General features: G+C 40.6%; 1 protein-coding gene across 1 annotated transcript in view; it reads right to left on the bottom strand.

The window, feature by feature from the left end:
• Nucleotides 1-6,546: 6,546 nt before the first annotated feature.
• bicc1a (BicC family RNA binding protein 1a) overlaps nt 6,547-24,077 on the bottom strand; it is a 56,251-nt gene continuing 38,720 nt past the window's right edge. The window contains exons 8-21 of the mRNA XM_085477380.1: nt 22,649-22,900; nt 20,951-21,082; nt 17,359-17,563; nt 15,576-15,737; nt 15,180-15,352; nt 14,935-15,076; nt 12,998-13,151; nt 11,673-11,832; nt 11,516-11,555; nt 11,138-11,292; nt 10,786-10,948; nt 10,306-10,469; nt 9,885-9,984; nt 6,547-8,572 (exon numbers count right to left, since the gene is read on the bottom strand). Of these exons, the coding sequence (XP_085333506.1) occupies nt 8,445-8,572; nt 9,885-9,984; nt 10,306-10,469; nt 10,786-10,948; nt 11,138-11,292; nt 11,516-11,555; nt 11,673-11,832; nt 12,998-13,151; nt 14,935-15,076; nt 15,180-15,352; nt 15,576-15,737; nt 17,359-17,563; nt 20,951-21,082; nt 22,649-22,900 (2,130 nt within the window). The 3' untranslated portion in view covers nt 6,547-8,444. The remainder of the gene's footprint in view (nt 8,573-9,884; nt 9,985-10,305; nt 10,470-10,785; nt 10,949-11,137; nt 11,293-11,515; nt 11,556-11,672; nt 11,833-12,997; nt 13,152-14,934; nt 15,077-15,179; nt 15,353-15,575; nt 15,738-17,358; nt 17,564-20,950; nt 21,083-22,648; nt 22,901-24,077) is intronic.

Raw genomic sequence — 24,077 nt, 5'->3', positions numbered from 1 at the left:
TTAGGTGACGAATCCTCTCGCTCTTTAGACATGTTGGCGCATAATAACATATCATAGCCAGAAAACCACACTTTATACTGGGTGTGGGTGTGTAATTATCTCCATTAGACCTCTACACCCTTTTTTATCAGTGCCTCCCAGGAACAGGAAGGTCAAGTGCAGGCGTAGACCACACTGTGGCTAAGCAAGGCTTCAGGCTGCCTTTAATAACAGCATTTGATTATACAGAAGTTGTGGCTCATCATCATGGAGTCATTCTCATTCGTATATCTCCTAAAGCAGTCTTCCCTCGTCTCCATGCTCCACATGGGAGCATCAGACTGAGGAGGTGTCACTTTCTATTTGTTTTTGTTCAAGTGTTATACAAGAAGCCCGGAGGAGAGGCCAGAGTGCTTATCTAGTCAGCGGACAACGGATTCTGCAGCTGCGTCTATTCCCCCTCTTGAGTCATGGTGCTTAAAACCACAAAAAGAGGGAGGGAGTGCAGTGAACCGTATAGAGGAGAGTCACCCTAACTCTTCTGGGGAAACACACTGTCACAGCATCATCATCATCATCTCTGAAGTTGAGACAGACAAGAAAAATTGTAGATTAACAAAACTAAAAAGGGGGAAATAATAATAATGTTTGATTTGCCTGCAGGAAAGTAATTGGCTTGCGTTTTCATGCAGCTTGAAGGATTAAAAAAATGGGGTTGTGGCGGGCAGGCAAATTAAAGTCCTGATAAGCTCATAATCACTATGGCATTCAGATTCAATAGGAAACATATAAGGCGCACCACTAAAGCCTTGAACATATTCCACGCTTGGATTCCACTAAGGCTCACATTTCCTGCCAGGGATACACAGTGCATTTAAGGTAAAGGTCAGCATCCTGATCACTCCCTGCAAACACACTGCAGTGTTCTGGGGAGAAGATGCTGCCACATTCACCTTAAAAATTTAAATTGGAGTTATTTTTAGTATGCCTTTAAGTGGATGAAAGCCATGCGTAACATTATATATTTGCTATATGACATGACTTGACAGTTGCCCCCCAGCTGTGTAAAGAGCATTACAGTGACATCCATGGATTAACAACACTGCATTTGTTTAAATGCCCCCCACACCCCACTGGTTTCAGAAACCAGATCATTGAAAGTCCATGTGCAGTGACTAAATCATAAACAAAAACAAGTAGAGCACACCTAATAGCCCTAAATGCACAAGCTTCAAAAAGCCTAATTGCTATATGTCATCATCAATTTCCCTTTGTTGCCCTGTCTCCCTCCCCCCACACCTCTTATGTCCCTCCACTGCCTGCTGTGCTGATCTGCTTTGAGAGAGGAGGAGCAGGATGGGGAGGGGGAGGGATGAGGCTGACCAGTTCTGGAGGATTCCTTCTCATTCTACCTCCATCCATCCTTTCCGCCACGCCATCTCTCCACCCACCAATATCCCCTACAGGGTGAGTCGTCCTGTGTTAGCATCAGTGTTTCCAGTAGAGCTGCAGGAGGATGAAAGAAGGCAGTGTAACACACACACACACACACACACACACACACACACACACACACACACACACACACACACACACACACACACACACACACAGCCAAATCTTTTCCCCTTTCTTGTTCCTTTACTAACATTCTTCCTTTAATACTTTTGCCTCTTCAGTTCTACTTTGTCAATTGTCTACCATTTTTTCTTCTCATTTGTTTTCTCATTTTTCTGCTCCACTCCAAATCTTGCAGTGCCATGCAGTGTATGTTTGTGTGTGCACACTATAGGCCATAGTGTACACTGTATTGGCAGTCCACTCTCATTTGCTCCCTCTGCTGTGTTTAGAGGCCAAGTGAACACACAGTGGCAGATGGAGAAATAGCGGGGAGAAAGGTGCAGTGAGAAAACAGATCAAATAGGTGTGAAGATTTTGAAGTGATAAAGAAGGCGGAGCGACCCATATGCAGACGTCTCTATAATTATATTTAATGCCTCTGCATCTTTTGGCATCTCTTACACAGCCGCATACACACAGTCTCAGAGGTCAGTTAAGAGGCAGAATATGGAGTGCATGGGCAGACCATTTTACATTTGCAGAAAACAATACCAAGTCACCACTGTGTGTGTGTGTGTGTCACATCATACCACAAAGACATTTATCTGGCGTTTCAGGACAGCAAATGAAGCATGTCATTGATTTACAGTGTGAAGTCTGGCCTCAGTGTAGCTGCAGCTTGATTGATAATGGATCTGTGCTTATGCGTTTTCTCCGGGGGCCCAGTTCAATTCCACTTTATCTAAGATTATATGAAATTCAAATGAAGTTCATTTATACGCCGAAAGGCCACAATGAAATCAGGGGAGACCAATTAAAAGCCGGGTCCAAATGTTATTAATAAAATGAATTAATTGGGTGTGCAATGCAGGATAAGCATGAAGGAAAATAAGCTTATTTGTTTTGCTGGAGAGCTTCGCATGAGGAGGATAAACATGTATAGCTGCAGAGCTAGAGGCTCATTAACTATAGCTTAACACAAAGACTGGAAACAGGGAGGAGCAGCTTTCCTCCCTCTGACTGAAGAAAGAAAAACCCACCTATCATTGTCTATAATGCTCACAAATGCAGTCATATTATTTTGTTAATTTAACCAACTATGCCCATATTTCAAGGCATGATTGTTTTTTGACTTTCACATTATTATGCCAATGTTTCAGCTTGTTAGTTGTCTTTTTATTTCTGTTTGTATGGAATAAAGCGTAAACAAATGAGCATAAATGTGTTGTTTACTGAGGTGCTGCCAAGTGGGTTGGTTGTGCTTTGTTATCAATGCTTTCCAGGAATGACAGTTTACAACCTTTAAGTGAACCAAACTAAAAAAACATAACAGAAATGATATTTGTATATCAAGACTAATATCACAAAATGCTTTACAACAAAATACTAAAAACTTAAAATGTTCAAAAATAGATTTTTTAAATTGGTGAAAAACAGGAAAACTTTGACAGACCTTCATAAATCCTGGAGACCTGTTGCTCAAGACCACTTCAAAAAATACAATTTAGTCTGGCTTCTTAAAGCAAAGTAGAAAGAAATGTTCTTGTGACCGTTTTCAACATCGGTGATGCAGATGCTCTGACATACGGGTCACTTTATATGATGGAGAATGAGCTCACAGAAAAAGAGCTAGACTTATCAGGCACCGTGAGCATAATGTCCACTGGATAAGAGCCAGGTATGGTGAGATAGCAACCGAGTCACAGCTACTCTAATTTACACCTTTCCTGCAGAGGCAAGCTGCCCATGAGAACAATATGTGAAGCTGTGGACTCTGGTCTTTTGACGGGGATGCTGCCAGGATGCTGAATAAATGCAGGGTTGGTTAGTGATAACAAAAAAAAAAAAATACTTCTTTCTCTGCAATTTAGCTGTCCCTCTCTCACCCTGTCTCTCACAATAGCACATGAAATTGAAATTAGCCACGCTGGGCAAAGGGAATGATTGCCGACTGTGCTGCACACACAACTACCCATAGTGCAATTGAAAAGACTCTGAAATTTTGCAACTACTAGCTTTTCTCTAGAGCTCTAATATCCTTTATGAGATTAAATGTAGGTGAATTTGTTTCTGCCGAATCCAGATACATTCTCTTCATGATGGGACCATTTTCTTAGATAAGACCTAGATTTAATTATAGGTGTGATCCGTTTGTCATGTCAGCAATTGGCAGCAGACAGCAAAAGGAATGTTTTCATAACATCCTTCCTACACATTACCCCGTGAGTTTCTCACTTGTACATACCAGTATTTACATCCCATTCAATATTGTGATGTTATAGAAACCACAGGTGCTTTACAGACCATAGTTCAGTGGCACCACCTGTTAAAGGGCTCATTTGAGATGGATGAGTGACTCCCTCTGTCTATGTGGCAAACAGCTGAACATTAATTTGCTGCCATAATCAGAAGAGAGGCCTGGAGATGGTTTTTTTTTTGAGCAATAAAATAAAAACGACTGAAAACCGAATCACTTTCCATATGTCAGGTAAAATACAGCACTTTGGGAATATGCAAACAGCCACAGGCAAACGCATCATTTTCTTTCAAGTTTGAACATTTTCCAAACTAACTTCAAAATTACAGCTATGATATGTATTAGAGGTGGCGAATGACAATGTGCTGTGCTGCAAAGAGTCTCTCACGAATAAAATGCTATTTTTATCATTTCTTTACATTTTATAATCTGTTGCTGAGTAACCATTTTCCACGCTTTACTTGGGAAATGTCATTTTCAGTGACAATACTGCCCCCTTGAGGTTTTCCCTCTGCAAAGCAAAAACAGTTTTTCTAATCTTCTCATATTAACCAAGAAGCATCATCACTGCTGAATTTGTGACCGAGATCTCACAAAAACCCATATTTTATTTCACGGATGTGAACAGTTTTCTGGCAGTTAGTCGTGCAGAAATGTATTATTTGCAGTACTTTCATGCAAAACAAAGAAAATAAATTCTCTCCCCATACTACAGTAGCCTGTTTATAAGGAGAGAAGACAACTTTAAATTTCTTCTCAAGTGTGTCTTGTACTGCAAATCCTCATTGGTCATAGATTCATTTTGTTGGATTAAGCAGATGCTGTGCAGGTTAGACATCATGTAAGCACATTACCCTCAAACTGCAGTATGCAAATGTGTTTTTGAATGTGTCTTTAAACAGACACACCAAGTGATTGCAGAATAGTGCAGAAGGATTACCTTCAATTCAATTTATATAGCTCCAAATCACAACAACAGTCACTTCAGTGAAAGCACTTGGTGACAGTGTGAAGGAAAAACTCCCTTTTAACAGGAAAAATAACTTGAGCAGAACCAGGCTCAGGGAAGGGCAGCCATCTGTCATGCTGGGTGTGAGGAGTGGGAGACTGTGTGGAAGAGAGCCAGAGAATAATTAATGATGTAATGCAAAGTGGTGGATAAACAGAGTGAAAAGAGCTGATCAAAGAAGAAAGACTTGATGCACGATGGGAAGCCCCAATGGGCCTAGACTAATGCAGCATAACCTGAGGGTTCAGCGTCACCTAAACCAGGCCTAACTTTTTTTAGCCTAATTTTAACTAACTTCTGCTGGTCAAAATTACAAATAAAGTATGTATCCAAGGCGGATGAGTAAAACTCCTTTTTGTCAACATAAATCTCTTAATACAAGATAAAGAAGTGCAATTTCTTTATCTTTCTTTATAAGGAAGAAAAATTTTCCCCAAAGCCTTCCAGTGTGCTGGATTGGAGTCTTTGCAAGGTCGATTCTGGCCCTCGGGCTCCACGTTTAACAGCCCTTTTCTAGAAATACTGCACTGATACTGTGCGCCTGGACAGCCTGGTCGCTTCAGACTTGAGAAAGTTTCAAAACTCGACATTTCTGTGTTATGTGGGAAACAAAACCAAAAGGCGCTTTTGTTTGCATACATTTATTACCTTCATAATATCATTTGAATGTTCGAACAAACATTTTTTTGCCTGCTTGACAGATTCTCTGAAAAGTTTATATCTGTACTACAATACAGTTAGAATAACAACAGCATCAACAGATGCCACAGTGAACAGAGCGTTGACCACATGGCAATGTTTATGCACGAATCCATCTTAGGAATATGGTGCAGAATTGTACGTTTCTCACGCAAAAACAATGACTGTAAAAATGAAAAGTTGTACAAAAGTTATGTTATACATCATTTCCTTAGTGGTTTACATTTACATTATAAATGTACCATTTGATTGCAGTACAAAGATTCCTTCAAATAAATCCCTTTGGGAATATTAATATGACTAATACAACAAATCAAAGACATAATTGTGAAACTATTCAATCAAGGGCAAAGACTAGGCAAGCTAGCAGTAAACCTTTTGACTTGGTGAGTCCCTTTACTGATCTGTGATCAAGCTGCAATAACATGCATCATCAAGGCAATATATATAAATTTGAAACATTCACTTGATGAGACAAGAACCTCTATTGCCCTCCGAGCAAACACATCCAAAAAAAAGTGAAGGATGAAAACAAATGTCTGCTAGGCAGGAACACGAGTCACAGCACTGGGAGAATCAGTGCTCAACATTATTTATCTATTTTCTTTTTAAATGTAGTACCATGTGGAGCAAAAGCAGCTCCGGGTTTCCTTGTAGAATAAAGAATCCCTTTCTACATTAAGCTTTAGCCTTCTTCATCTTCTTTAAGACTTCAAAAAAACAAAACAAAAACAATAAAAAACAAAACAAAAACAAGAATTTACCTGGTTTGCATAAGCAACCATGTCAGAATATCACTTAGTGTAGTGTTACTAACTTGACAACCACATTGAGAATGGCTCAAGTCAGATAGGATAGGATGCGAGATAGGACGGAAAAGTGGTTAAAAATGAGGGTTTTAAATCGCTGTAAATTAAAACAAAAAAGTGATAAATGATCAACTACTTTGAAACGATACGAGGATTGCTGCTGCTGTCTGTCATAATTAAATCTGCTGAGATAAACGTTTACGCACTTGCAGTGATAATTTTTCAGAAGTGTCTTGTACATACTTTAAGAGTTTATACAGGTCTTGTTCATTTAAACTAAGAATATTACTCAGTCTTAGCTTTTAAACCTACTGTACTGCAAATATAAACAAAAAGGAAAAATGACTTCACAAAGAGGCTTTGAATTGCACTTGAAAAACGCTCTCATCATTGGAAGATGGATGTTCTTGTAGTTTAAATGCTCAGACATATTTTAAGAACATTACACAAAAAAACATTTGAGTTATCCAAAGTTAATGAACTGCTGGAAAAAAGGATGTTTTCCTTTTCAAAAAACACATGACTGAACATAATCCAGGGCTACAGAGCAAACACAAGCTCTGGTGATAAACACTGCCGCTGCATGCATAATTCTGTTACTTTATTAAACACTGCTTAACCAGGTTTTGGGGATATTAGATTACATGACTGATAGTAGAAAATACCAGATTTTTATTTGTTTTCATCTTAGATCTCGCAGTACTTCTGGTGACCTTAGTTCTCTATTTGTGTCTCGCAGAACTATTAATATGAGACCATGTTGGCTGTGGGAAAACTGGTTCTTTGTGTGATGGCACTTCCTGTCTGGAAAGTAAGGTCAGAACAAAATATTAGTGTTCTTAACGAAATTTCTTCCTGCTGAAAAAAAATGAGTTATGGATATTGGCACGTTTCACTATTAAAGGCAAGGCCTTGTTCTGTTAACAGGCCTCCTCTCCTTGCTCTAGCTGAAACTCTAAGCTAACAGAAAGATAAAAAAAAGTTTCAGATACACAGTAGACCAGATTGGGAGATTTAAGGCACATGGAAGGGGCCACAGAGAGGCCATGACTGGCAAAAAAGATAAAACAAAAGACCAAGTACTATAAACACAGAAGAAAAACCACAGAAAATTGCCTGTTGACACAATCAAAGAGGCCTACAAAGCTTTGCCTAACTGTCTCACATCTCTGCTGCTGTCTAATGGCACAGCCATGTTATGGCTCCAGAGACTAAAGGGCAGGAAATAAAACTAAAACTTACAAGCAAACTAATTACAAAAAACAAAACAAAATAATCATAGACACTCATTCATGAAAATATAAAAAAATACATATGTAAACCGATTACCAATAAACATTCCACTCATTTGCCTAAGATGGTAATAAAAACTAAAAAATAAAATCATAATGCAAAATGAATACAAAATACTTATTTTTGTCTCGTCTAGAAAGAGAAACTGATGCTCAACACAAACACTGATCTCGGAGGAATGTCCACCAATCGAAACACTGAAGGAGTTATGTGTTAAAGTTGATCAAGTCACCGCTTAGGTGCGCTGACCTATTATTACTTCATTTGGTGCTGTGCTAATGTCACTGGTTAAGTGCTTACTTTTGGCTTGGTAGAAAATGCATCTGTGCTTTAAGTCAATAAAAAAATGCATAGTTTCATTTCAATCTAAGGAATAAGGCTCTCACAGGCAAAAATCTAGTATTATTAAAGTGCATGTCACTGATACAAGAGCATAATACAAATGCAGGTAGTACCAATGTGTAAAATGATGTACTAATCATTCTGCCTGTTCCCTTGAACAAAAAGTGGACAGAAATACTGGACAGAACCAAAACCACACCCTTCATATATAAATGCTCAACAAGAGACTAGTGGATTTATAAGGCAATAACACTGAACTTCATGTATCTGAGAAATCCCTTTTTTTGTTGTTGTTGGCACTTCAGGTAAAACTATGGCTTTTAAAAAAAAAAGTATTTATAAATGCGCTATATGGCAATGCAACTTTGCGAACAGTCTCAATTCAGCTGAAGCTGAAAAAGGGTAAACAACCACTGAAACCTAGACGCCACTCTAAGATGCTGGACTCTGGTCTTCTTTATGGACGGTTCTCCGATGACTGGAGCTCTGGAGGCGCCTACCATCGCCCACTGACGCTGGCCATCTCAGCGTGAAACTGGCGGGAGAGGCGGCCGCTTGCCCCCCCTTCCAGGAAGGAGGACCTGATGGGTGGCTCAAATAGTTTCCTCCGGTTCTTGTTTAGTTCTGTGGGCAGGAAAAAAAAAAAAAAAAAGATAACCGCAAAACATCAGGAGCAGCAAAGGTGATACAAACATAGTGTTTAATGTGGGGTAACTTCCATTGTTGCGATGGGAATTGCAGCAAATCAAAGTAAAAATAAATAAAACCGTGGAGAATGTTGCCATGTCTCTGCAGCCTTCACTGATCTACAGTGACAAGAAAATTGGATTCAAAGCACTACAGAATTGCTCAGATCAACAAAACCCCTCTTTGTGTCCATCTGTTTTTACACAGCAGTTTGGACAAAATGATTTCATAAAAATGTCTCAAGAACACCCTGGCATCTCTCAGTTATTCATATGATAGCCGCAGTCTGTCGGTGCCAGCATAAACCTTCAGTATGATTACTGGAGGCAGGCAGCTCGCTCCAGCAGCTCTTTTTACTGGCACACCAGCAGGAAGTTAAAACCTGGATTGCCTTGACTGGTATTCTATCTTTTTATGAGAAGCAAAAACACAGAAAGACAGACAGAGATGCGCAATATGCAGTTTTCAAGCTCTAGAGTCGGTCAGCGGAGATGAAAGTTGACCTCGACTTGGCTGAGGCGACAGGCAGCAAAACCGATCCTGGCCTTGGATCCCTCTGCTTCCTTAATAATCATAGTGCTGACCTCCACATTTCCCCTCATTGCCCTCGCTGTCAACCCTGACTCTGGTCAGACGTTTGTGAACTGAACATTTAAACAATAACCATGACAGGAAGCTCATGATCCCAACACAGACATGATTAACTCGTGCAGGCTATTATAATGTCAGTAATGAAGTGTGACACCCACCACATTCACATTAGATCAAGTGTAACAACAGGGAAGAGTCTGCATCAGCATGAGACAGGCAGCTGGAGCAGCTGGGAAAATACCGAAACACTCATCAGAGAAGAATTTGCTTGAATCCCATTTATTGCTGCTGCTGCAAATTACTGCAGCATGTCCTCTCAGAAATCTGACCAGTTTAACTTCTATTCTGGCTTGCTGACAACAAGAACCACCTATGAACTTTGAGATATGAACTTATTATTTATCTTTTGGACTGCTGGGATCCACTCAGACAAAACAATAAACATAAAAAAACCATTAATGAAACTGCCTTCAGCAAAGGTGAGCTGGCAGAATGAAGCTCGTGCTGGTACGAGTGATTATCGGCACAGGAAAAGACCAACGTGGGTATCTCTGCGTTGTTATGCAAATGTTTTATTTGCAGTGTCATGCAGCTGACAGCACAGAGAAAGATAAAATGCAACAAGAGAATGCTCTTTCTGAATTTTTTTTTTCCATACCCGAGATGGCGAGCAGCATTTTCCTACGGGCACCAAAGGTGGTGATTCCCAGTTCCTTCAGGTCCTGGTCTGTGAGTGTCAGGAATGTCTGGAGGTCAATCTAGAAGCAGCAACGAGCCAGTTTAACAACCTTAATCTAGAAAAGATCTTCAAACATAAATGTCAAGACTAATGGTCATGTACATAATATCCTCCCTGCCATGCAAGCAGTAATATTTGATGTACGAATGCAATTCTACAGCTTGTTAAGGAAAAATTAATTAAACTATGAATGTAACATAGCAACAACAAATAATGACAGGGATATTTCACTTTGGACAGAAGTAATGGTCTGGCACACCCACACGTCCACCCCTACAGTTAAACCAGGGAAGACGATGAAAGCTTGTGCGATAAAAACTTGGTTCAGAATCAGGATTACCTCTTGTTGCTGGAAGACGTCCGTGTACTTCCCCAAGCCCAGTTTGCTGAAAAGCTCGGGCAGGTCTGAGCCTTTCAGAGACGAATTCAGGCTGCAGCCGTTTGTGCCCGTTACTGATGAAATAGAGTCCATGTAGTTGCTGCTGCTGAGGAAATGTTCTGCAGCTACAAGACAGTTTAAAAAGAGACATTTCTTTCATTCAGTCAGGTAATGAAACAATGTTTAACTTAAAGAGATGAAAATTTGGACCATTTTGACTGAGACCATCTGTTCTGCAGATTAACTAGACTGGCAGCTTCACTAGACTTTAACGTGCCAACCCTGAGTGCTATATTGAGTATATTACTCTTACAAGCAAAACCATCAAATTCAGAGGCAAGAGTGCTCACAATGACATTTTAAATCTTTATTTTGTTCTCTTTCATTTCATTGTTAATCAGCATCATTATTTGAAGACAAAAACAACAAAAATTTACTGACCAGATTTGTTCTGTTTCCTCTTTGGACTGCTGACGGCTGAGGCGAACTCTGTGTGGCTTGCTAGGCCGTTGCTGGTGGCGTTCCTCTCACGCCAGTTGTCAGAGTCACTCCCGTTCCCCACGCCTTCCCGGCTGCTGGATCGAGACAACGACAGTGGGGAACCCTGAGGACCAAAAAGAAACAAGTTCAGACTGAATTCTGTACATCCCAATACAGAACACAAACGTCTGTCTACTAAAACAACAGTCAGGCAAATAATGTTTCTTATAATATACACAACATCAGTACATGCTAAGATATTGAACATATTGATCACGATAATGAAAGTTAAACACTTTCATTTCTGTCTGACCTCGTATGTCGTGCTCATGCTGGGTTTGTATGAGACGTGATTGGCTCTCCTTAGCTCCTTGATAGTCTCAGCTGGCATGGACTTTGAGAAGCCCAGACCACTCCAGGTGTTGGTCGGAGTGCGCACCTCAGTCACTACTGGCTTCTTCAACATAGCTGTGCGAATACAGAAAAGCAGTGATGCAAATATGTTTCTATAAAAGAATTATATAATTCTTTTATAGAAACACTAAATATTATATAATTATATAATATTTAGTGTGAAGATGTTTTTGTGGCTAAAGAAATAAATGTAATTTTTTTTAAGGGGACTAAATTATATGTCACACTGCTAATGACACTGATTGCACTATTTGATGGCACAAAAATGTCAACTCACCTTTAGTTGCCAGTAGCTTTTTCTGTTCATAGTCAAAAGCCTGTAAAATTCAACAGATGGTTAAAGCCAATAAAACCATGGCCTCTCTTTCCATGTTAGCTGTGTGTGTGTGTGTGTGTGTGTGTGTGTGTGTGTGTGTGTGTGTGTGTGTGTGTACCTGCATGTTGGCAAAGGAGGTCTGAGGTGCCAATCGGATTCTCTCCCTCTCGTTCAGTTGTGCTGCCCTTTCAGCTGCCCGCTCACTCCCCGGTGCCCTCTTATCTGCCACAGGACTGTCTGATGAGCTGGACTCCGTGTCCGAGAGGAGACAGTCAGAACTGTTGGAATTAAAACAGGCACTGTATCAGTAAATAACCTTTCTTCAGCTCATCCTTTGCTGACGTGATCACTCAGGGCCTTTAGTAACTAGCATCTCCATTATCCCTTTTCCACTAGTATCTACTCAGCTCGACTTGCCTCGGTTTTAAGGATTTTCCATTTTTGGCACCAGGTACTTTTTTAGTACTTACTCAGCCGGGGTTCTAAGTACAAAAAAACCCAACAACACAGCGGTTTAACAAAAAGCGGCTGAGCCTTAACGGCCTCCGTTATTCTATTACGTTTGTGTCGCATACCAATGACATCATGTGACTTTGCTATTACAACCTGAGTCACATAAGGTGCCTGACTCAATTCTAATAGAAAACGACTGAAACCGAGTAAAGCTGAGTCGTGTCTAGCAGCTACTCGTGGAAAAGTGCTCGCTCTCATGAATGCTGATGTATATTCGAATTTGTAGCAGCAGAGTACAGTTTTTTGACTCTAGTAATTTTGCATGAATCACAATTCAACACACAATGCTCCCTTTCATGCAACTTTCTTCTGACTGGCTGTCTCTCTCAAACAAAAAATATGAAGATCAGCTGGGTGGGGTTTCTGTGCTCACACAGCCAGAGCTGCGCACTTGAGATAACCATGTTAAAGATATCTCTTCTGACTGACATCAAACAGAGCCAAACCGCTAAACAGCTAAGCAGTTAAAACAGTCTGAAGCCTGAGCTTTCAGCTCAAAGGGGATTACTTGCACATTTGCAGACCTCATTATTTCAAACTTTGGCCATGTTTGATATTAACATCACAACTGTCAGAGCATCTATACGGAAAAAAACAAGGGAAAGTTGATGGATCCCACTGCACCATTTCAAAAACAGCTGACGTACTGGGATTATTATAAACATAGAGTTAGCCATCATAATAACAATGCTGTCCAGTATAATGTGTATAACGTACCACAGCTGGTTGCTCCAGTTTGGGATAGTCTGTGACTTTATGCATTATTATTGTCTAAAAATAAAAATGATCCCATTTTTTCTGGGCTTATCTTAATGTCTATAAAGATCAATATTTAAAGAATACTATCAAACTTTAGGAGCATGATCTGTAAAAGATTTTGGAAGAGATGCTAAAAAGTAACAACAGAAGTCATAAATGATTCAGACATACTGTAGATGAGAGTTCTTGGTGCCCTGCAGGAGCTCCACAGCCTGTCGTTTTCCTGATGATGTCTTACATGACGCCAGCATCTGTTTCAACTCACTTCCATTAGCGGAGTGCGAGGGGCTTCTGGGCATGCCCACTTCTACAAATGTGTCAGAGCCTGAAGGAATAAACACGGACAAATGGTGAATATTCTCTTTTTTCTGTGCAGACAAAATACACATAATGACAACAATAGCTGTAATACCTTAGGTTTCATCAATTTCAATTTATACCATAACACAGCCTGCACTCAGAAGTGACTGGGTCATTCAGTATGAATGAGTATGTTTAGCTTGTGAGCATATGTACTGCATGTGTGCATGCATTCAAGTGTGACAGGTCTCACTTGAATTCTAGATTAATTAAAAACACACCAGCTGTGATTATAGTGCTTTTTCATCCACTTCTCTGCTTTTAACCCGACAAGGACCTGCTCTGTGCAACAGGATGTGCACGTGTGAGTATACATGGGTCGCATACTGTAAAATAATATGATGTCAGCCACTTAAACGAAGTTCTCTGGGGTTTAATGTTTGAACAATATCCCCAGACACCTTCAACTGACACAGCGGAGTTAAGCTGTACGAGGCAAGCCAGCGCAAACACATTCTGGGACACAGGAGGTGGTAAGGGAGGGAGAGGAAAACTTAACTGGACACACCGCGTCGGGGGAGGACAAACTTTAAAAACAGCGGGGAAAAACGAGACGCGTGAGAGTGAAGGTTTGAGGGGAAAACCGCGAGTGTAAGACACAGAGGAAACGAGGGCCTTTCCGAACCGCGAGGAGACCAGCAGTTAATCTGTCTCCGCTCCAGTGAATGTAGTCAGAAAGCGTATGAGGTTAGGAGGACAGTATAGAGAAGTAAAACGTGGGTACAATAAAGGTATTTTCCTCAAAGTGGGTTTAAGGGTTGCATAAATCTCAAGTGGAAAATCCTGATTTGGACATTTATGTTAAGTCTGCAAAGCTAAGGTCCAACAAACCTGAGCTGAAAGTTTTAACAGCTCAAACATTTTGTCAGTCCAAGGCTGTAACAACACATAAATCATAAGACTTTGTTTATTATAAATGACTCACCACAAAAAGTGCGCAGTTGTGAATAAGTGCACACTTTCAAAATGACTTTTTAGCCAAGTTAAATGTTTTAATTAAAAACGGTGAAGATACGAATGAAAAACGTTCATAAAAATCTGTACATCACCTCCAGGCCTTTACATTAAGAAAACCCAGGTGGCCGCCTTTGAGCAAGCACTTAGTGACAGTGGGAAGGAAAAACTCCCCTTTAACAGGAAGAAACCCCTGGAAGAACCAGGCTCAGGGAGGGGAGAGGGGCGTTAACTTGAGACAAACCAAACCAATCACATGACCTCCTTGGCAGAGAGAATTAATCTTATATTATTCTCAATAGCCATTTTATATAGTACACAGTCATACACCACTTTGTTAGGTACACCTCTTCAGTTGCTTGTTACTTGTATCACATAACAGCAACTCAATGCATTTAGGTACACATGGTCAAAAGGACCTTAAGAAGTTCAAACTGTTTAAACAATGGTGAAGAAATGTGACTCTAATGATGTGTTACTTACTCCATCTCAAGTGTTTATTGAGAATAGTCTGAGAGAGGAAATAAACAATAAGCAGCAGATCACTGGGTGAAAATGTCTTAATGATGCCAGAGGAAAATGGCCAGGAGTGCTTGGATCTGATCCGAAACAAACAGTAACACCAAAATTGGACAATATGTAATTGGAAAAACTTTGCCTGCTCTGATGAGACTCAATATCTGCTGCAGTATTAAGACGGTAATGTCTGAGTTAGGTGTAAATGTGAAAGCATGGATCCAGCCACAAATCACATGTGTTCAGTGACAAGGACACTGCAATGATTTGAGGAATACCTTCGTCCGGGCTGGACTTGCTTGACCGTGGTTCTGATGGACTGTGGCCACTGGCTTCCTGGACTGAGTCACATGGAGCTGGACTCAAGACATTTTCTGCAATTGACGCCGTTGTTATCCTCCCATACACTGAGCCAGAGTGCTATACATGTGCATGCCCACACAAAAAATAAAAAATAATTATTATCACAGTCATTCAAAACGTAGAGCGAGGTGATACAATATAAAGTTGGTAAGGGCCCAACCTTGACATGTCCATTCAGGGTGCACTCAGGGACCCCGTTGGGCTGCTTGTCTATGGGAGCGAGGCCAGGTGGAGGAGATGGTGTGTTCGGTGTATAACTTGGCACACCGGACAGCAGGATGCTGCTCAGGGTGGCCTGAGTGGCAGGATGCAGCATCAGCTGAGACGAGAAGCCTTAAGTTTCCAAAATATCAAAGTAATAAGAAAAATGTTACAGGGCTTTTTGTCATGTAATACATTACCTGAATTACCAAAAATTAAAATAAAGATTGAGACATTTGTAAGGATTTTACTCTTTCACGTCAAGCATGCATCAAGACACATAATTTGTGAATAAAAAATAAATTAATTAAATACAGATTTACCATAAGAGCTACTGGCAGTACTATATACAAACCTTGGGTGCTGGTGAGTGAACTTGGCCAGAGGGAGGGGGAAGGAGTGGGGTTACTGGGGCTTGGGGTCTGCAGAGGGCTCATGGAGGAGTTCAAGCTGTTCAGCACAGCGTTTGGGGCAGCAGAATTGGGGAGAGAGTGTGATGCTGTTGCACCCAGGAAGGCTAAAGGGTAACCAAAAGAAATTAGGAAAGAAAGGAGAAGACAGTATATGAATAGATCAGTGGTGGTCCTGTCAAAGTGCATTTTTTTAAGCTAATCATAAGTTGCACTAAGAAAAAAAAAAAAATCTTGGTCTTCCAGCTATTTAACTGGAATTCCATCAAACTGCCATCAACCCAACAGCAAATGAGAGCAAGAATTTCTTAAATTTCTACAAGGTCATGGATGCATAAGTACACGTCTAGTGTGTCCTCATACCCAATAAAACTATGGTATCGAGAACACCAACAATGTGGTGCTTGGTGTCTTAACCCAAACGCAGTGTATGAAAACAGAAAGAAGCAGGTCTGTGGCTTTAACAAGGGGCTACTTTGGCTCCAGGAATAAGGCCAGGGATTCTTCTGGCACACTGGTCTGTAATCTGAAGAAGAAAAGCATGTAGCAATTACTAAAGGCCAGGATGTGGCCGTCCACAGCTTCACCCGGGGCCCCTGAGTTTAAATGAAACAGCAAAAAAAGATTTCTACTGTACGGGCACTCTCCTGGCACACTGAGCTTTTTTGCAGCCAATCTTTAATCTCATTTTCTAGGGGGGACAATCCAATCATAAACTGAACACATGCTCATCAAAACTAACAGAAGATATGCTAAAACATTTGTGCTAGGTTTTCCAAAATTATAACAAAAATAAACCCATTATCTCAGAAAATTCTCAGCACAAATACATACTCAACATCTTGACTATCACATATGGTCCAAGTCAGTGGTAGGAGAAAATAAACACATTCCAGTAATGTAATGCAGATTTGCTGTGGTTACCATTTGATGACATACTGCATTTATATTTAAATTTCTAACAGATAACAGATCTACTGCCAGCTAGTGCTTACAGGAATGAGCCACTTCCTGTCAGCTTATCCTATCTGCCTTTCTGACTGCCTCTGATATATAAATCATGTCCCAAATTCCATGTTTTTTTTTGTTTGTTTTTTAAACAGACTGAATCTCCAAATTTTTTTATGAGAAGAATGCAAAAATCTGATAACTGTGACTAAAGATTTGTTATACACTGCACGCACTCTTACAACCAATTGAAAGTCATCCATGGAAACAAAAATGTCCCCTAATCTCAACAGTTCTGGACTCTGTTGGGCTCAGATGTTGAGGTCAGCGCTGCAGACAAACTCCTACGCGATAAGAACCGTTCATCATCCTGTGATTCATAAACTCATAAATTATTCAAAGTGCTGCAACTACATGTGTACCGAGGTTATTTTCTGATGGTTGACTGATCAAAGATGTGCAGATTTGGACTTGCGTCCACACAGCTCCTGCTGTAAAGGTCATATAGAGATGCAGTGAGTCACCAGCTGTGATTTATGTAAAGGGGGATTGTGTTTTTCAATTCAGTAAACCAATGAAAATTCTAAAAGAGACTACTTTGTGTTACACGCTTGGGAATGACACTGATTCATGAAGATATTAGTTCTTCTATCATGATACAATTGAATCTGTTGCATTTTGTGCACGAAATAAAAAGGTAACATCTTATTCACCCTCCCCCAATCATAGAGAAAGATATTCTTTAGCATTATTTCTTAGCAAGTTAAACATTGTCATTACCAAGATTACTCAGCCCCAGGCCAGCTGAGGCCAGGATGTCCAGGCCAACAGGGCAGATGAGAGATGGGGATGGACCATTAGTGCCAGCATTCAGTGCCACAGGGGGTGAGGAAGACACCACTCCATTGCTCTCGAGACCCAAGAGGAATTTTCGGGCTTCGTACATGTTGACTGCATTCCTCTCCACACTCTTCACTATCACAGACTGGGAGAGATCGAGAGAGAAGGAAGAGGCGATGAGAAACCGGTGAAAACGGGAACAAGTGGGATGGACATGGAAATAAACAGGAAACTAGGAGGCAGAAGAGAAAAGCAAGAGGAGCAGCAAGGGAGAGATAGGGTAGGGAATGTTGGTACCATAGATAGGGAGTGAAAGGGAGGCTGAGGGAGAAGACAAACATAAAATGTGAGGAAGGAAGAGGGAATTAAGGGTAGATTAGAAGGATAAACATTGAGGCAGTGTGGGAGAGAGAAGGAGACGGGGGAGGAACGACAGTGAGAGAGACAGTGTTTCTTGATCAACATATCTGTCTGATATGAGAGAAGAAAATAAGAGACTGTAAAAAGAACAGAAAAACACAAAATTCACAATCAGATTTGGAATCATTGAAAGAAATGACTGGAAACCTTGCTTTATTCGATCTTACCAAACATCAAATATAAATCAAAGTGCTGACTTTTTGCATTTTGCCAAAATTGAGCTTCTGAATTTTTTTTTTTCAATCAGCGGTGAATATCCCTGACACACGTGCACACCCTCCTCTACAGGACTGCCAAAGTGATTGAAGCAGACAGGCTGTGGCACCCATTTGGACCGGCCTTTTGGATTATTTCTGTCACCTCATTAAAATGTTTAAGTGAAGGGTTCTTAAGAGGATCTGGGCTGGGTCGGTGTTTATACTGGCACTTCCACACCGGTCCCCGCAGGCCCGTCTGGTTTGGGCATTGAGCCCTGACTCAGGGTGGGACGTAGGCACCTTGATGAGCAGGTCAGGTTGAGGCCAAACAGTGAAATATGACTAGGAATACTACGTGTACAACAGCAGACTATTATAAACATTAGATCAATTGTATATACAAAAAAGGCGTGCCAAAGATTGAGTAACAGATTTCACTAATAGAAGCTACATTTAATTAAAGGTCATTGAACTTAACTCCAAATTTCTACCTAATTTACCAAGAATGAAGCCACTTACTTTTTGTTATGCTTCAGCTTTTCCTACTAAAAAAAAACAGAGTGGCCCTGTCCAGCAGATGAAACATGCATGGCAGGCTGTGCAGAGGAGAGACTGCGATTCCCCACTGTGGCAGATGCCGACTTGCCAAAACCCTTCACTGTGTTGGTACAGGGATCCAGTTTTTCCCTTTCTAAGTTTTAGCAGTGATGAAAGACAAGGCAATCCATAATTTACTTCAATGTCATGCTGTCATTTGATGGAAAGTAACTGAAATGGAACAGTGGCTTATTTGTTTCTCGAGCAGTCGTTTTTTTCCCCTTCTCTGATGCTGCATTTGAACAAGTAGGACAGCAGCTGTCTTTTTCCTATGGGAGAAAAGGACACATTTTCATCGAAACTTTAATGTTTACTGGATGTTTGGCTTTTTTTAATGTAGTCTATTATACATGTTGTGATTTCTTAAGATAAGACCACTGTGGAAACTGAGTGTAGTATATGCCAGATGCTTGAATCAATTATGAGACTGGCTGAAGGTTAAGGCATTCATCCACTTTGTTACTCGTTCAATTAGTTCAGGTTTGCAGTGGGTGGGGGGTGGGGGGGTGTAGAGTGCATTGAAGCTGCCGCAGGGCAAGGCATGAGTTACACCCTGTGCAGGTTGCCAGTCCATCACAACCCCACACGCTCACACGAATACCTACGGCCACCTTAGAAAAACAAGTTAATTTAACAAGCGTGTCTTTGAACTGTGCACGGAAACCAGAGCACCTGGAGGAAACCCACGCAGGCACTGCGAGAACACGCAAACTCCACACAAAGAGTCCAACAAACCGGGAGATCGAAACTCAGAACGTTCTTGCTATAATTTTTTATCATTGCTGTAACATGCTGGCACTGTGTAACATTTATTCATGTAAGCAAGTGGTTCTTTTCTGTGTGCTTCATTTTCAGAATCTACATCTACTCTGTGTGCAACTATATGAGCAGCAAACAGCTGGGATGGAATATTTCCTCTCTTTAGTTAAGTAAATACATTACTCTTATTTGGTTATTTTGCCTGGTAGGAGCTCTGTAACGGTCAATACCAGTGCACAGCTAGTGTTACAGAGGAGGACACTCAACACTGTGTCTGTACGCTGCCTCCTAAAGTAATCATTACTCTGTCAAGTACATATTACAGTCCCAAGTGTAAAATGCATAAAGAAGAAAAATTAGCTCCTTTTAAAAACAAAAAGAACCCCCCAAACCTATTTTTTCTTTGAGAAGAAGAAAAATTGAGAAGTATAAAACCTGGTAACTAAAAGTTGACAGCAGAATAAATACACTGTAATAACACGGGGCACTTTCTTTAGTCTACGATGTTCATAATATTATAGAAATGTGGTCCAGTTTCCTATGGGTGCCTGTTTTAGTCCTCAAAAAATGAGCATTTCTTGTACTTTATCCAGCCACTGATCACTTTTTAGCCAGTGTCTTGTTATGCTCTTTTTACATACAACAGTCAAAACTGTGAAGGGATATATTTAAGGAGCTGCTGTGGTTCAGTTCATCTCCTAATTGGAAGGTTGCTCCCGATGCAGCCGTCAGAGTGTGAATGTGATAGAAAGCACATAGAATAACTTGCTTGTATGAATGTGTGTGTAAATATATCCTCTAGAAATATGATTTTTAATGCCACTGGAAATGTTGAAGCATGATCCTGGATACACAATCTCTCCTAGTTAAAAAAAAGGAAACAAATAACTATTTAATTTAAACAACACTAGGAGCTTCTCATTTAAGCTTATAATAAAAATGATGTGTTTGCATGCAAACATTTGCTAACTGCCACTACATTCGAAGTAAATCTGATAATAACAATATTCTTGATTTTGATGTGGGTCTTTGTTTATTTTGAAAGCACATCTAGAAAAGTGGACTGTGAGCTAAATGGACTAAAGCCAGCTTAATAAGCCATAGATGATGCAGCATTTGGAACTGTTTCTATGTTCTTTATGGTGCGATAACACTATACTGTTAATATGACTATAGAGGATACAAAGAGTCGTCCCCCCCCCCCCAAAAAAACCAAACAAAACAAAAATGGCTCATCGCGATCAATTTAAAAAACACAATGTACACACAATATGCATCCTCTAAAAAACCAAAGAATGGTTTTAAACCCATTCTTTGGATTTGCTGCCATGAAACCACAGAGATTAACCACATGATGATGCTCAAGGCAAGATCAGGGGTTTACTAAGGTCATTAGGTTTCAGCACTTTGTGACAATCCATTGAAACAGTTAAAATATTTTGGTTTGGATAGAAGTAGCTGTAGCTTAAAGACTAAATTGCCTTTCTCAAAGCCAAGTCAGTACCAGTGCCTGAAATCCCAACTTTCCGTGCCGTGTGAGTGTGGGCTTGAAGTCATACCTTGCTGGGCTGTTTTGGCTTTGGTTTGATACTGATGAAGACATCCAGCTGCTCCATTAGCGCTGTGATACACTGGGGCTCCACCTCAATATCCTCTTTAATGTCAAACATTAATACCAGAGGCAAACAGCCCTGTGGAGCAAAGACAAAATAAATACATATTTGTAATAAACGTTCATTTTCTTATGTCAGCTGCACACCAATCTCTTTGAAAAGCTTTCAAGTTTGCACTGGTGCTCCAGTAATATAAGCCGTTTCTCAATAGTAGTATACCATTTGTAGAGCAAGTTGGTCATACCAATAAATACAAGATTCAGTGCTGGATTCATCCCACACTGAGTTTGGGAAATTCCGCCAACAGCAATCTGTTTTGCATGATCACCACCACAAGCACCACAGACATCTATATTTTGGGCTGAGAGCTGGACAGTGCTCCTATTGTGAGTGGGTGTAATTAGCAGCAGAGAGCAGAGCCAGACTGGCTCTGACGGGGCTTGAGATTGGAGCTATAATCTATAGTCTGGCTATGAGAAGCCAAATCACACAGTTCACTACCGCGAGGAGGCCTCTCCCACTCCTGTATGCCTATTCTGCATCTAGTTTACAGCACCTCACCTAGCCCTTTTTATGCCCTTTGTTCATTTCTACGATCCTCTCCCACTCATTGCTTTTTGTTTCTCCTCTCTTCTCCATCTCATCTCTTATTAATCTTTTTTTTTTTTTTTTTAATTCTTTACTCTTCACCAGTGTAAGACACTTAAGAAGCTCCTTCTTGTGTGTCCCATTTCAATTCCAAAAGAAAGTCATGTTTGGTCACTGAAACAACTCTGGCATTTGCTAAATGTCTTTGGGGCCAACTGGGAGACCGCAGACAAAGAGAAGGCAGCTCTTGCAGAATTACTGCCCCACATTATGGATGTCCAAACAGAAAGCCAAAGCTGTTTACAGCTGAGATGTCATATACACACCAGCTCAGCCGAAGCCAACAGTAATTAAACAGCCATCACTTTTACACATATCTGAAACAGACCTCTGATTATACTCCTAAGTAATTTAAGATTCGGGTAGCCTCAGCGGTCATGGGAAACAAGACAAGAATGACCGCTGAGCATTTTAACCAAGTGAAATTTAAATATGAAGTGCTATCTTTGGTCCAAACTTTAACGTAATCTTTGAATTACAGTCAGGTTGATATCCAGTCCACTAGAATCTACCACAGAAAGCAGGTCAACCCATTACCATGAGGATCTTCTTCTTTTTTTAAGGCATAGAAAGGACATAAAGAAGTCAAGCCAAACTAATTGTGTCCATCTTACATGCAGGTATGTAGCAGCTATGAACCATGTGTGCTAACCTTGAGTCGGTTACAGATTCTTGTTTATCTGACAGACATTTCAGCAGCTCGACTAGAGCCAAGCAAATCTCTCCCAAGGCTATTCAAAACCCTCAAGGCAATCGTGGTTTACTTCCTAACTCACATCTGAAAACCCATGCATCATTCACACATACCATGATGATACTGATGAAACAGTGGCATCCATTCTAGCTACCACACAGTATGTGGAATCTGTACATGTAAGAATATAACGCAAATGCCATCTCTTAACCACAAAAACAAAGTTGGAAGGGGCTGGCTTAGCAGTTTAGCATTCTTTTTTTCAGTTGTCAATAAATTAAACACACACTGAAGATGAATACCATGAGGTACTGCCGTGCCAAGCACACAGATTCGATGGTGCCCTGAATGTAGACTGTAGATTTCTTCTGGGGGCTGTTGGGATCAGGGAAGTGGATCTGAGCTCCCGTCCTTTGGGTGATGTGCTTGATGTTGCTGCCATTGCGTCCCTTCATGAAGAGGTGGTGCTGCGGTGCGATGTCCAGGTGGGTGGTCAATGAGATAGTGCTAGCCAGGCTACCGGCCAGGTGCTCCAGTAGCAGAGCTGTACCTCTCTGAACAGGGATTACAAAAGAAAACATATTTTAGCATATTTTATCTCACAGGATAATCACCAATTAGATTTAAAAGTAAAAACACAAAAAACAAACCATTTTTCACAGGATTCTCTGCAGTCGTGTGCAAAAATAAGCAAATCCCATGCTTTACACAATAACAAAGAGTTTTGCCCCACTCTTCTTTACAGTGCTTTTTCAGTTCACAGCTTGCAGATATTCTTTAACTCACAGCCTTCTTAAAAGGTCCTGCCACAGCATGTCAGACATTCTGATATAGATTTTTTGGTGTACTTGGAATAACTGCTCTGTTGCGCGACCCAATTTCAGCCAAGCTTTAGCCGTTAGACAGATGGCCTCACATTTGACCCTAGAATACTCTGCTGTACAGGGGAGTTCATGGTTGACTCGATGACTGCAATGTGCCCAGTTCCTGTAGCTGCAAAACCAGCCCAAATCGTCACCCCTCCACCACAATCCTTGACAGACGGTATGGCGTGTTTGTGTTGACCAGCCGGTTTTGATCAAATGTGGCGCTCTGCATTTTAGTTAGACATGTCCACTTTGGAGATCACGTCTCATCTGTCCAAAGAACATTCTTCCAGAAGTCTTGTTGTTTGTTCAGATGAAATGCTGCAAACCTAAGCTGCACTGCCATGTTTTCTTTAAAGAGAAAAGGCTTTCTCTTGGCAAGCCTCCCAAATAAGCCATACTTGTTCAGCGTTTTTCCTAATTGGACTGTCATGAACTTTAACATGCTAACTGAGGCACGTCGTCTCAGATGTAGCTCTTGGGTATTTTGCAATTTCTTTGAGCATTGTACAGGACATTGTCCCGTGAAAACTCTTCGCATGACTGCTAAGGCAACTGAAAAACAGCAAAATGTTCCCTGCTGTAAATTGTTATGCATGATAGCCATCTGATCATTCTTTGAGATTTAGCTCTTTTAATGGATTTCATCTTAGTCTTCCTATGAATGGCTCCTCTTAAGGGCACGGAGTCACATAAGATTTAGATCAGAGACAACCTGTGAAATTATACAGAGCAATTCATAGGTTATACTAATACTTCAATAATGTACATTTCATAGTGTTGGCATCCACAGTCTCAATGAACCAAGCAGCCAACTTGTTCAACTTGTTCAGCATGTGTTAATGTGTTGATGTTAAGCACCACT

This window comes from Copadichromis virginalis, linkage group LG13 (assembly GCF_057382275.1).
Source record: "Copadichromis virginalis isolate Kocher_CV1m ecotype Utaka linkage group LG13, C_Virginalis_male_GT1.1, whole genome shotgun sequence".
Lineage (NCBI taxonomy): Eukaryota > Metazoa > Chordata > Actinopteri > Cichliformes > Cichlidae > Copadichromis > Copadichromis virginalis.
The sequence above is the reverse complement of the archived record's forward strand: the minus strand, read 5'-3'. Positions and strand labels throughout refer to the sequence as shown.